Source organism: Eucyclogobius newberryi, unplaced genomic scaffold (genome assembly GCF_026437365.1).
Source record: "Eucyclogobius newberryi isolate DKJ021-1_F unplaced genomic scaffold, fEucNew1.0.hap1 SCAF_16, whole genome shotgun sequence".
NCBI lineage: Eukaryota > Metazoa > Chordata > Actinopteri > Gobiiformes > Gobiidae > Eucyclogobius > Eucyclogobius newberryi.
Window position 1 is genome coordinate 19,831,556 of NW_027315790.1, and position 14,049 is coordinate 19,845,604.

Below are 14,049 nucleotides of genomic sequence, written 5' to 3' on the forward strand. Positions count from 1 at the left end.
AACACGGTTAGTCCTTTTGAGCTTGATACCTGGTCCCGTGCACCCTCCAGTCCCTCATCCTCCCCCGCTATCACTTTAGCATTCGAGCTATCCTCCCCTGGATCACCGCTATTTTTGACACCAGAAAACGAAACGTGCATTTTGTCGGTGTCGTTACATCATCTGCTTCCTTCCACCTTCTCCGGAGAGCAGACCCCGGCCGTGCTATCGCTTTATTCGGCTCGGCGCAGGGAGACGGCGCAGGCAGGGATGGCGGAGGTCCCCGGGACATCCAGTGAGACGATCACGGAGACGGTGCAGACGAACACCCCGCCACCGCCCCAGCAGGTACGGCAGATGCAAACGGAACTGTGGAGATGCAGGCTGCGCGTTCAAACATCTGTGTGTCCCGGTGTGAAGAGGCTAAGACAGGCGTAAAAAGGAAGGCCATTTGTCTTCAGAGATAGAGCTGATTATCAATTAATATGTGCGACATGTCACGCTCCAGACGGACCTCAGCACTAATCAGTGTGTCATTTGATGGCCACTAGATATTGCATTTTTCAATTACATAAGAATGGGAACTTAAGCTTTGCCATTAATAGAGGAGATTGTGGTGGTCCTCTAAATGTCTCCCCCATTGTTTAAAAGCAACATGAAGAATACATTGACAGACCAAACTTTGACCATTTTTACTCGTATTGTCATAACCATAAAGTAACTATACTGTTATATATGTGTTATGTGACTGTTATACCCCACAAACTTTGAAACAAAAATGTAATACAAAAAAAGAATGGTAGGGCTGTAGGCCTTTAGTTATTGATTTTAAAATGATACCGTCTTAGTCGACTGAGGATCAAAGTAGAATGGAATCATGGAGTTTTGGGAGGGTTCATTCTTTCTTTTTTCAATAAAATGTGGTGTAGGGTATTGCCAAATACCTTACGATGCAGTTCTCAAAGCTTGATATGACTCGTGTCCTGGGTATATATATATATATATATATATATATATCCATCCATCCATTTTCTACTGCTTGTTCCCTTTCGGGGTCGCGGGTGACTGGAGCCTATCCCAGTGACTTCGGGCCTTAGGCGGGGTACATCCTGGACAGTGGCCAACTTGTCGCAGGGCTATATATATATATATATATATTATATATATATGTATACCTTCAATCTTAAATGTTTACTCAATTGATTTGACCCTGCAACAAGCTGGCCCCTGTCCAGGGTGTACCCGGCCTAAGGCCCAAAGTCACTGGGATAGGCTCCAGTCACCTGCGACCCCTTAACGCGAACAAGAGGGAGAAAATTAATGTATGTTTTATGTAGACAAATAACAATAAAATGCATTTGAATTTCATGTTCACAATGTCCTTAATGTCAGAATACAATTGTGAATACAATTATGCATAAGTCATATTTTCATGCAGTAGTCAGTGGGTTAAAAAGTGTAGAACCCAGTACTTTATAATAACTGTATTCTGGTATGCATCTTTGAATCGATGCACGTATGGCCAAGAGGTCTGTGACAATATATTTAAGCTCAGTCCTACAGTTCATTAGAAGCCTACCAAGTAATTTTGTATTTTGTGGAGGAACAGTCATTGTATTTAAGCACAGTACTTCTATTAAGAGTGTGTTTTTGAAACTTCTTATAATCTGTCCTTTCCTCCTGTTTCTACTGCGTTGTAACAATGAAATTTCCCCTTGTGTGGATATTAAAGGATTATCTTATCTTATCTTATCTTACTTCAGTTTTATGTTGCTGGATTATGAAGTGTAATGACTCCATTCTATAATATAGTGTTATACTTTACACTTCAACATGGTCCGACTTGGCCAATGTCCTCATATTTGTTTTTACTGTTAAATGTGAGTTTACTGTATTTGAAATAGTTGCATTGTTGTCACAGGAGGGCCGCAGCCTGACAATCAAACTGAGGAAGAGGAAGACTGAGAAGAAGGTGGAGTGGTCCAGCGACACAGTGGATAATGAGCATCTGGGAAGGAGGTCTTCAAAGTGTAAGTCATTTTTTACGATTTAACTGTTGCAGCCTAAGAATGCGTAGTTGTTTTTTTGTCTTCTTGTAGTCTTTCATCAAATGGCTGGAATAACATTGTCAGGTTATTTATACAGCAGCTATTTCAGTCCTCTTCGGTGGATCAAGATCTTACAAAGTGATGAAGAGCTGATCAAAGTTTCCTCTTCTAGAAAACGCTGGCTTTCATATCCATCCCTTACGTTGTCTTCATGTTTGTGTATTTATTTATCTGCTTGATCTTAATTTTCTTTGGGGTCACGGGAACTGGATGTGGGCTCTCAGGGGCAATGACCTGGACCGTGGCCTCAAATGTGCTGAATTCTGTACTGTATAATATGAATTCAACCCAATTAGTAGTACAGAAAATTCAGTTATTTACGCATCGGAATGTCCAACAACCAAATGTCCTGTTATTGAGAGAAATATAGATGAATAGGTTTATTATATGTTCTGAGACGCATGGAATCCTATTTCCTGTCAAATATTAATGCTCCTTGACTTATTTAGATCGTGCACACTGAACAGAAGCTGGGGGGCTTGACTTCATTTGTAAATTAGTACATTTTGCATTTTCCCCTAAAGAGTTTATTGTAAAAGCAGCACTTGAATGAAGTGAATCTTCTAAAGCTGTGCGCACGCTCTAACATACATGTCTGTGGATATTAGGGCAGCTAATGACTACTTTTGTAGTCGGCTCGTTAAACCATTATTTCTACACATTTTTGACCAAATACTGGCTGAAATATGGTGAAGGCTTCTAGATAGAGAATATTTATGAATAAATTATGATTATTTTTATAGTCTACTTAATCATTGTGGCCCTGGTGGGTAGTAACAGTTATTAACAATGCGCAAAGGGTTTGTGAGAGCTAGGGACGAGTTAGGTAGATTTAAATACGTACTCCCTCAAATCTAATGGCTGAAATATCAAAAATGTTCGTACAACCGTGCCACCCTCAACCGGCACACCTTTAACCAAAGCCACTCCACAATCGTTCAGGTCCAATGGAAAGTTCCTGCTCATTGTTCCGCCTGCTTTCACGGTGAGTAAATCTAATCACTGCGTGCCGTCCGTGCATGCCGTCTACAGGCTGCTGTATCTACGAGAAGCCCAGGCAGTTCGGCGAGTCCTCCTCAGAGAGCGAGGGCGAGGACGACGACGAGGGCTGCGGCAGCGCACACTGTATCATGGGACACGGCAGGAGGGGCCTCGGCGGGCACGCGGGCGGCACGGGGGGCAACGCGGCGCCCCCTAAATCCGGAGGGACACACACGCACTGAAGCAGGCCAAGACGGGGAGAGAGAGAGAGAGCACACACAACACTTCACTTTAGTTTGAAAACTTCCATTACCCAGACAACATCCGTATGGGATATTATTACATTAAGCCATTGTTGAGCTTTTAACAGCCCACACACGGTCCATTCTGTCGAGCTGCTTCATCAGATTCAGTATCAGCCTGAAGAGAAGGCTCAGTATGAGAAAACAACATCCAGTATTTAATTATTGTAATGAACGCTGGAGAAAATGGCATCACAACTAAGCCAATATGTAATGTAATTGTATGTATTCCATTTTATGATTGGACAATTATTATGGTAAATAAATCAGAAAGAACCTTTTTTGTAACATGCAGCCCTATTATGTTGTAATCCGATCTCATTACATTTTCTTTCTACATACTGGATTCAATTTTAAGTAATTTAAGCAGAAAAAATCTAGTAATTTTGAATGAATTTTACTCAATGACCAACCACATCGTGTATATTTGGGCTGAAATAGGACATTTATGAGCAGTTCAGTATTTAATGGCACGTTTGGTAAATAAAACAAAAAATATATTCAAATTGTTGTAGTAAATCTGTATTAAACGTCCATTATGTAACTTTTCTAGTGGAAGGTTTGTCAATTGCTTGTCTCCATGGAGATGTGGATCATTTTGCCACAGAGATACAGGTCAGATTTGCAAATGAGAAAAGTTTCTTCTTGGACCCTCCTTCAGAAAAGTTACATAGTGCAGTTTTAATATTTTGGTAAAGCTTAGTAAGTCACATTCAATTGAACAGCGCATACAAAATAGCATGAACATTACTGAACACTAATAATGCTCAGTACATTTATAATCTGCTTCAAAACAAACCGCTCTATGTCCCACTTGAATGACTGCAGCACATGTGCAATACAGGACAATAATGCCATACATACTTTGTCCAGAAGCTTTGCCTGACTTTTACAGTTACTGTACTGTTACAGTCATGTACAAATAGTTTTCTTCTTCAGAATTAATTTGATATTTTTTTTCTGAACCAGCTGATGCTTGACGTGCAGTGGACTGAAGGGAGAATTTGAAGGGATTTAAACATGTCACATGCATTGATTGACCTTTTTATTCCAAACATATAATTCTTTACAAAGTGCGATATGAAGTTACATATTCTCTACTCCCTAAATAAGAAATTATTTCATTGGGGGGAAAAAGAAAATATGTATAATTTGACGTAATCATCATTTAATATCACTTGAACACACATCCATAAGTTAATGATTATCTAATTTGAGATTTGTAATATTTTAAACACTGTTGTAATTGATCATTTAAATTTGTACAGCACAGAATTTACCTTATTAATTTCACCAATTCATGATTTGTTTTGATACAGACAATCCCTGAAGTGTTATATTTGGTGTGGTGTGCCTTTATTTTCAAATTGGGGGATGATTTGCGGCATAATCATGTAAAAAAAAAAAAAAAAAAAAGAAGAAAAAACAAATTTGAAGCCAATTTTAGGTGAGGAACAAAGTGCGTATGATTTGTACTTATGCTTCAGCTGTGGCCAAATCCTACAAATTCACTGATTTTGATTTCATAATTTGTTGATTTTGGATTGTGATGACACTTGTGTTTCCATGCGGGCCACTGTACTCTGTATGATCTGTTATATATGTACATTGTTGTTGTGCTGTAACGCACCTTTCTGTATATACTGTTGAGCTTATGAGAGCGATTTAATGTGAATTAAAGTTTTCAACTGCGATACAGGGAAAATGTCTCAAGGGTTATTTCAAATTCACATATATTCAACACATTTCCAATTTACTTTAAGTTTATGTTGGTCATGGTTTACTTTTTTTGCATCCTAACCTGAAATCACCATTTGTTCAATTTATCCATACATCTAATCTGTAAAACCCTAAATCTATTATAAATTCAATGACATTCACTTCCCTCTAGTGGACAATAAGAGCCACTACTACCACCTTTTACAGAATATATTTTTAAAGTAATAGTAGGAGACGATGCATACAATCTTTATTTTATTGAACCAGTGACCGAGTGGCTGAGTGACCATAAATTGGACGAACAGTAATCCATCCAAAGTGTGAGACCTCATGTTAGTACCAGGAGACGTGTGGAAAAATGAAAGAAAGCAACAGTGAAAATAATGCAACAACAGAAACAGCATTCTCCGTGGAAGCCTATGGCTAACATTGTTCATCACCTGAATCTCTTTAGGGGGAAACGTTCTCGTACAGACTTGAAGCAGGAAAAATGTCATCAGCTCTCAAAAAATTCAAAGTACATGGATTGTGTATGGACTGACCCCTTAGGCATTTTCTTACATCACCTCTGACAAACTGGCATTATGAAGACTGTTGAGCAATCGCTAATTTGGAGAGAAAGCTTTATACTAGCAAATATTCAACACATTTAAGGGTAAGGTATACTTAAATCATTGCAAAGTACCCGGTGTTGTACATTTTAAAGTCGTACTGTGTAACTTTTGAAGAAGGGAGTCTACTCAGTAAAAATACATGTTCAATATATAGATTTTTTACGAATTAAATAGACAAATGTGGTGTTATGAATATGAAATTGATTGTTTGAGTAGTCTGCTTTCACAATAGAAGCCATAGACCTCCATATTTAAGTAAAGATTAAGTTTAAGTAAAGATCCATGCATGCTACAAAGACCAAGAACATTGCAAACCTTGTAGACTTTACAAATTGAAAAACAGTTGGATCATACTTTCACTTTGTGCCATTATTGTACAGGTGTCATAAATACATCGCCGGCATTTCCATATTCGCAAAATAATATGGCACATAAAAAAAGAAAATAAAAAAAAGGCTCATTTTACAATCTGTAAATACACAGCATTGAAGCTTGGCTATCTCAACTGTCGCTTTACATAAACAAATATTTTTAGGCTGCAGAAAGAGGTTGTAAACAGTTTATAGTCATGGAGATAACAGAACATTCAACTTGCGCAGGCCTGAACACATCTTGAACTTGTCAGCAGCCCCTTTAGAAAAATGTACCCCAGTAGCTTTATAAAGTCAAGGCAAAACGAATAAAAGCTGCGTATATAAAACATTTGCAGTGGCTTTAGAGACCAGCAACAGTGACCACTGATGCTAACGGACACGTGGCTAGCTTTACCATTGTGGCCGTATCCTATTTGGCTGAACAGCACTTCGATACATTGCACGTACACTTGGTTGCACTCCGTCCCTAGATAGCCTTTCTTTTCTTTCCAACTATATAACGCTCCAAAGTCACATTAGCCAATACACTTAATTTATTATCATGAAAATATCTATTCCACCAATCATAAGATGCCATCTCAAGACACAAATTCTAAACAATGGATGATTTTACATGACCAGACTAAATTTTAGTTCAAATATCCAAATAATTTCAAATTCACATATTGTAAGGCTTTTTACAGTGAAATACATCTCGGTAAGAAGTGCAAAGCCAGTTAAATAAGGCTAAACTGCTTTGAAGCAAAGTCAGTTTCAGTTTCTTCTTCATCTTGGCATATTTCTCAAACATGAATGAAATTAAACCAAAACACAACTCCAGTTATGTTTTGATGAGGAAATGTTGGAGTAGAGCATATATAAAAGCTCTAAAATCCCAATTTAACATTGATTATACAGATAATTGTTTAAACATAAAACTTAAATATATATATTTAGTCTATTATATGGCATTCATTTTAAACTATTGTGTGTTAGGTGTTGGCCTAAGTAAATTAAGTTGAATATTTACATGTAGAATCAGTACAGCATTTATAATGTGCGTCTTGGATCCAATGTATTTAAGATGTGGGCAGTGTGGAAATCCACAGGGGTCTATCTTAGGCCCACTCCCTTTTTCAAGTTTAATATCCTTTTGGCATGTTTGGCCTGAACTGGTAAATGGAATCACTAAGGTTTGTACTAAATTAATAAAATAACTTTGCCAGAAACTAGTGTCGTCAAAAAAGTTCTCTCCACAATTAAGTCGAAACCTAACTAAATCCAAAATACAAGGTGTAATAATAAACAACAAAAACTCCTTTCACGCCGGAACATTCAAATATATTAAGAAAATAGCCCCACACAACACCTGATTATAAGTATGTACACTGGGTACAGACCATGCCCAGTGTATAGTGTTTGGTGATTATATGAATGTCATGCAATCATAGACATAAGTTAGATATTCCATAGGTATCTGGGTATCTGTGCAATAGTCTTTAGTCCCACTGTAGGGATGTAGTGATAGAGCAGCCTCTGCACGCGGTCCGGCAGAGGAAGACTTCCTGTATCCTATGGAAAAGAAAAATCAATGCGAGTTCAACCAAAGTTCAAAACAAAATACAAAACCAAATAGCAGTAGAAAAGCCCAATAATTGTTGAATAAAATGTACAAATATGTTTGTTCTAAAATGTTTCTAAAAATATAATAATGACCTCTGATTAAAAAATACATTGGAGGAACCAGCTGGCCCTAGTTTTCTTTTTCTAGCTAGACGCTCCATTCTTTGTTTTACTTAAGACAGATTTCAGTTAGAGAATAATTTTCCTTCATGACTGCAGCCAGTGTTTGTGTTGAGTTACATGGTGTTTGTTAAATAATGGCATTTACATCATTTCAAACTTCTTTCATTCTTTATCATACATTTTTAAGGTTCATGCTGTGCTGTTATGTAACTATGTGAGAGCTGCAAATGCACTCAAGCTGTGTCTGTCTACCGCCCTGAAGTCAGGCAAACTGCTGACTGCTTCATTTCTGTGTCTGTTACATCATAAATCAGAACAAAGTAAAATAAAAATCTGATTTGAGCCCATAGATTGTGCCTCTAAGACATGTTTAATGCTAGGATAATAGATTTTCAAAAGCTCAAATAAGAATTGTTTTTGAAGAATGATAATTACTTGAACATGACACATTGTTTTGAGGATTCCACACAAACTCCTTTCTTGTCCACACATTTCTCATCCATCGTGAATGAAGTGAACCAGAGACAGTTTGACTTTTGCGCCTGAACTTTAGCACTTGCTTCTTGCATGCCATTGCCACACTAAACCACCTTTGCTTTTACGGTGCTTATGCAACATGAGGCCTCAAATAGAGAAACAAATATGACTAAGAAATCATTATCAACATATGGTTACACGGATATTTTGAGAAGTGAGAATTTTGAGCTTGGGGTGATTAGAATGAATAAAGCCCTCTGTCCTGGTCTGGCCTCAGTTGGTTTCACAACTCAGAGACGGTCACACTTGGTTTGCTGTGGTTACACGATCAAAACACTTGGATTTACCATGTTCAAACCGGCTCTAAAATTCACACATTTGGATTTGTGGTATGCCAAGTATATGACAATTAAAGCATTGTGCATATAATTATCCAAGATGATAAACTTAGAACTTTGATTATGTAACTATGTTTGAATAATCACTTCTGTTTACTTATTTCTATTCTAGTTTGTTACATTTATTAGTTGCATTTTATTTTTTACTTGTGTACTTTTTAATTGAAGAAATAAGAGAAAAATGAAAAATAATAAAAACGAATTATAAAAACAAAATAAATAAAACAAACAAAAACATACAAGAAAATGGAAGAATATAGAAGAAAAAAAGAACAGATTGTCAGTTTTAGAGATTACATATAATCATTTGTCATATTTTTTAAGTTGTACTTTACTGTTCTAGATGCCCACTACTGTGGTCATGATAGTAACATTTCAAAATCAACTAATAATTAATACTAAGGAAAAGGTTTGATACTCATTACCGATTTCAATACCACAAACATGATAAAACATTTTAATCATTTTCCACACAAAAGCAGTAGTAGTAGTACTTTGACTATGTGATGTGACCAAATAGTTCTGATAATGAGCCAGATCAAAGAAATCTCGTCAGGGAAGGACAATATTTTGTGACCTCTGATAATGTGTTGTCGATGTAACTAAAGGTTTCATCAGGTGACTACTCGATGACTGAGAATAGACATTGTGTTCTCGTGATATTTCCAGTATTGGTACATCCAGATAATATAACAGAACATATTGTACCCTGTGATCAATGTTAAAATACTCACCCAGTTTTAACTCATCTTCTTCAGCTTTTCTTTTGCCGACACCGCCTTCACACCTCTGTGCTCCTTAGTGTCCTTCTTCACCTCCACTTTCACCTCCACTTCCTCTTCCATCTGCTGCTCCTCCTCCACCCCTCCCAGGATCACGCTTTGCTTCACGCTCACCGAAATCACCAGCACCAGTATGATCCCGTATACCAGCGTAAACTGCGGCAGGTACTCCCGAATCAGCCCCAGCAACCCCGCCATTCCTACAGTGGCCACCAAAAACATCGCCATCCCATGAAACCATAAACGCAACGCTCCCTGGACGCCCAAAATCTCAAGAAGGAGCTTGGAAGGAGTGGAGACTGTCCAGAGGAATCCTACGACAAACAGGTCGAAAAGGTGACGTAGGAAGTTGAAGCAGATGTCGTAATGCTCGTGGAGGATTTCCAATTTCCAGCTGGAGACAAAAAGTCGGAATGGGGAGGCGCCGGGCGGAGTGGGCGATGGTGGAGGGGTCCCGTACACGTCACACTCTTGACGGTTGTGATTTTGCACTGACGTTGCATTCTTTGGCCAGTAGATGTAATAAGTCGGTAGCAATTTGTTCCACCATCTAGGCTGAACTTCAGTCTCTTGCTTCGCCGCTTTGAGCTCCTTCACTTCCATTGGCTGAATCTTGTCCGGCGCTTCCCAGAACTCCTCCACCGGACTAACAGGGTCACTTTTACGTGTCCAGCCAAACCATATCCAAGATGCCAATCCTCTGTTGGGACTTGGTTTCTTTTCCTCTGGTATTACCGTCGCTGGGGCAAGTTCAGTCCCCGGTTTACTGACCCAAGAGCGGACCCACCCCCAGGCTCTCCCCACCACAGCGGTCATGGCAATGTTTTTGTAGGGTTTATCTGCGAGGAACAATGGCTATGTCAATACTCCTGCTTACTTAATCTGACTAAAGCTCAATAAAACTAACAAATGCAGGTATGTACTGGTAGACGTAAGGGAAGTGGTAATACGAGTTCAAGATTTAGGCCTGTCAAACGGCGTCTTTGGCTTGTATACAAGCCTGAGGGTGCGGATGTGTAGTTCCCATAAATAATGGGTAGTGCCTGTTTTATATTACATTAATTCTAGTGCCCACAATGCAAAGTTTAATTTCGGATTCATGACTACGTGTCAATTTTCTTCTCCATTTTCACCCGGATTAGGAAGATCCTGTTGTTTTCCAATTCTCATTTTGCTGGAGATGTTCTTTGACAATGACAGCAGTTGCCAAAGAGTTAAATGTGCAGAATGTTGATGAAAACTTTTTTTTTAAGGTTTTGTTGGTGGAATCCTTGACGCTGAGCTTCAGAAATCTGCTCACAAAAGAAGAGAAGCAGTCAGAGAAAATGCATTATTACTTTGAACGAGTAACTGCAGCCTATAATTTGTGGTTTATTTATTTTTCAGCCAGTCAAAGAGGGCCACACAAGGCATGTTAAAACACCTCCGAAAACATTCCTATATATAGACAATATACAACACCATGTACAATATTTTGACATTTGATCGCTGTCACAAAAGCTAACTCACCTTTAGCGTCGTTAGCCTGAGTTTAGGATGAAGCTAGCGTTAGCCTTCGTCCCGCTGGCATCACTTTTAGCCACACAAACCTTGTGGTAGGTCTGTGGTTTAGTGTCGTATTGTCAGTCTATAAAATGGGATCATTTGGGTTGCGTGGATATGGTTTGAAATCCAGGTGAAGCGGAGGAACAGCACAGGTTCTCCTCCTTGCTTCTCTTGGATTGTTTTTCCTAATGAGAGGACAAAGGCGGTGGAAAGGAGCACTACCGGTCTGAGGAGGGGCCTTCAAAATAAAGTCACACTCATTACACTCTTCATTTGCAGGATGTCCCATGGGATGTCCACGCCTTTCTGTGGGGGCCACATTTTAGAACATTGCTTGTAACTAATATTTATATTGTTTATTAAAAATACTTTAATATAGGCTTTTTAGGCCTTAGGGCCAACAAAAAAATGGTCTGAGGGCTGTTTGCACATTCATAGTGCAATAGGTATTTTCTTAAATGTATCTGTCATCTGGAAGACTGGTTTTGATGTTTGAATTGAACATTAATGGCAAAAGTAATGTCCATTGGCAACTTTTGTACCAATGACAAGAGCACAATACTCTTTTTACCACCAATTATTTACACTGCTCTATCAATTAAAGGTTTATTACACATCAGATAAGAACTCAAAGTACTTTAGAGTTTGACAGGTAAATCAATTTAAAAGGTTTGCTCGGAGAGAAAAAAAAAAAAAGATCAGATGTTCAGAGCCCAGTGACCAGCTAACCTCAATCTACCACACTCCACACCTGGCACGTCCACCTTTAGTCATTGCTCCAGACCAGGGACAGTTACAAAAATGCCCATGGATCCTCACTATTCTTTGGTTTAGAGCAGGTAGCCAAAATGTAGCCCTGAGACCAATTTTTGTTGGCCCTCAAGCTTCCTGCTAAGTTGGCCCAAACAAGTACTTTTTACTGTAAAATGTTAAGATTCAAACGCTTGTATAGGGTGAAGGCACGTCGTCAAAATTGTCAATTGCAAAATTTCCAATGATTCACGGCCCTGTTCCATACACGTTTCAGAATTGTTACTTTGGCACGTTTGTTGTAACCAAGGTTAATTAGTCCATTAAGTGATCAAGGCGCCCTCTGGTGGCCAACACAAACTTGTCTGCTGTTTCCTACAAGTCATCAGTTAACCTTTAGGCAGTCATGTCTCAAACAGTTCTGTAATACATGCAGGGCTTATTTGAACCAAATCACCTGGTTTGTAAATTCAGTTCAGAACCACCCGTTTGGTATGAACTGCTGACCTTTACTTGCATTACGCCATACAGAGATGACAGTTAAACACCCTATAGCCGTTCACTTGTGCCAGGTGAAATGGTCTGCATTAAGAATGGTCATTTTTCTATAGACATGCCAGTCCTAATGTACACAACTGTAAAAACTTATCTACAGACTAATATACAAGAAATCAGGGTTTAAAAATAATTTATTTTGTATTTAAATAATTTCAGCAGTACACATACACGTGATCAACTCAGCAGTTCAGAGTTCAACCTGGCAGCCAGCATAACGTCTGAGTCTAGAAAGAGAAAACACAATCAGTTTCAGAAAATTTTAGTTTTAAAGCCCATCGGCTAAAAACCAGAGTACTCAGTGCGCTGCGAGAAAACATCAGTAATCAGTCGAACCGAAACACTGAATCATCATCGAACTCTGGAATCTGAAGGATTGTACCAATTTAGCTACTTAAAAATGTTATGAAGTTTAAACCATTTGAACACCGCAAATTTGAATCCAAATGTTATAACGGACCAAGTAAAACAGACTTACTATGTGCTCAGATTTGTCCATCCATTTTGAGCCTTTACCGGACACAACTTCTGATATGGGGAAGAAAAAAAAAATCACACATTAGATTGAAACTAGAATAAGTGAAAATCTAAGTTAACAGGGTGTGGTCAGTGCACTGTGAAAATACTTCATGTTTATCAGAGACTCTAGTCCAATAATATCATCATTCCACATCCCCTTAAGTAACTTGCGTATTTGACAGTAGTTACCTTGACATCACAGACCACCACACAGAGCAGCCTTTAATAAAAAAGAAATGTTAGAACAATATTCAGGTACAAGTAATAATGTACAATTAGAGTTTGGCAAACTCAGTGCACTGTGAAAGATCTTCATTGTATTTCAGAGACTCTAGTCAAAACAATCATCAAAGCAGCCTTTTCCCACAACTAGAGGGGTTCTTTATTGTGCTCACCTTTTCATGGCTAACTAAATGTTCTCAGGGTCGTTCTTAGATTCAGCTTTAAGTCCCTGCAAAAGACCGTGATTTTTAAGCATAAATTTTCAGAAGGTTAATAAACGTTTTGAAATGCAGGGTTTCTACCCCCGTAAGAACTTACCGTGGAAGTTGAAAATGCAGTCCATTCTCTTCCGATTACACAACATTCCCGAAAAAGGAAAAGCCATATTTGCACCATCGTGAGTCATTGACTTAGTCAGCCCACTCCATCTTCACAAGCACACTTCTGATGAGTAGGGTTTAATGTCAGAGTCATCCTAAAGAGAAAAGAAACGCATGGTAAGAACGCTGCGGCCTATTTCTGCCACGTGCTACAAGCACAGTTAAGTACACTAACCAAACTAGAGTAAAGTTCTACCAGTTTGACAAACATGGTGTAAGTTTATGGACTTAACATATAGTACGAAAAACCAAAAACTCAAAAATACATACTTTTTCAGAAGTGGTGTACGCCAAGTACACTGTGTACTGTGCAGTCAAAGAGGAAAGAGGACCGGGGAGCGTTGTCAGGGGTTTATATAAGGGTCCTTCAAAGGACCCGGTGGTTGGACATGCTAACTAACAAATGCCTGTTAAAAATGACAAACATGACTGTGAAGTATTTTGGATAGCAAAAAGAAGAAAACACAGTTTGCAATTATAGTATGTTTACAATAGTGAACAACTGCAAACAAAAATAAATAATTGCATACGTAGTAATTATTGTAATTAGATATTTAGAAACGATGTGTGTTAAACAACACGACAAAGCATTTTTAATGCATTTTTAATGTATGTATAA

The 14,049-nt window shown here is 38.4% G+C and overlaps 2 protein-coding genes and 1 long non-coding RNA gene across 3 annotated transcripts; 1 reads left to right on the plus strand and 2 right to left on the minus strand.

Moving 5' to 3' along the window:
• Positions 1-21: 21 nt before the first annotated feature.
• Positions 22-5,075, plus strand: ppp1r11 (protein phosphatase 1, regulatory (inhibitor) subunit 11). Its single transcript, XM_072447823.1, has 3 exons — positions 22-327; positions 1,901-2,009; positions 3,120-5,075. The coding sequence occupies exons 1-3, from the start codon at positions 250-252 to the stop codon at positions 3,308-3,310; spliced, it is 378 nt and encodes a 125-aa protein (XP_072303924.1). The 5' UTR covers positions 22-249; the 3' UTR covers positions 3,311-5,075.
• A 1,418-nt stretch (positions 5,076-6,493) lies between these two features.
• Positions 6,494-10,529, minus strand: cunh6orf47 (chromosome unknown C6orf47 homolog). Its single transcript, XM_072447824.1, has 2 exons — positions 9,412-10,529; positions 6,494-7,628 (listed from the first exon to the last, which is right to left on the minus strand). The coding sequence occupies exon 1, from the start codon at positions 10,273-10,275 to the stop codon at positions 9,418-9,420; it is 858 nt and encodes a 285-aa protein (XP_072303925.1). The 5' UTR covers positions 10,276-10,529; the 3' UTR covers positions 6,494-7,628; positions 9,412-9,417.
• Positions 10,530-12,431: 1,902 nt separating this feature from the next.
• LOC140361436 (uncharacterized) lies at positions 12,432-13,753 on the minus strand. Its single transcript, XR_011927013.1, has 6 exons — positions 13,701-13,753; positions 13,369-13,525; positions 13,224-13,279; positions 13,018-13,048; positions 12,788-12,837; positions 12,432-12,536 (listed from the first exon to the last, which is right to left on the minus strand). It is a non-coding gene; the product is annotated as an uncharacterized lncRNA (long non-coding RNA).
• Between the last annotated feature and the right edge of the window lie 296 nt (positions 13,754-14,049).

Bases quoted from the DNA above. Each gene is read 5' to 3' on its own strand.
- cunh6orf47 (XM_072447824.1), bottom strand. From the start codon at position 10,275: ATGACCGCTGTGGTGGGGAGAGCCTGGGGGTGGGTCCGCTCTTGGGTC.
- ppp1r11 (XM_072447823.1), top strand. From the start codon at position 250: ATGGCGGAGGTCCCCGGGACATCCAGTGAGACGATCACGGAGACGGTG. The intron at 328-1,900 runs GTACGGCAGATG...TTGTTGTCACAG, and splicing joins CCCCGCCACCGCCCCAGCAG to GAGGGCCGCAGCCTGACAAT. The intron at 2,010-3,119 runs GTAAGTCATTTT...TGCCGTCTACAG, and splicing joins GGGAAGGAGGTCTTCAAAGT to GCTGCTGTATCTACGAGAAG.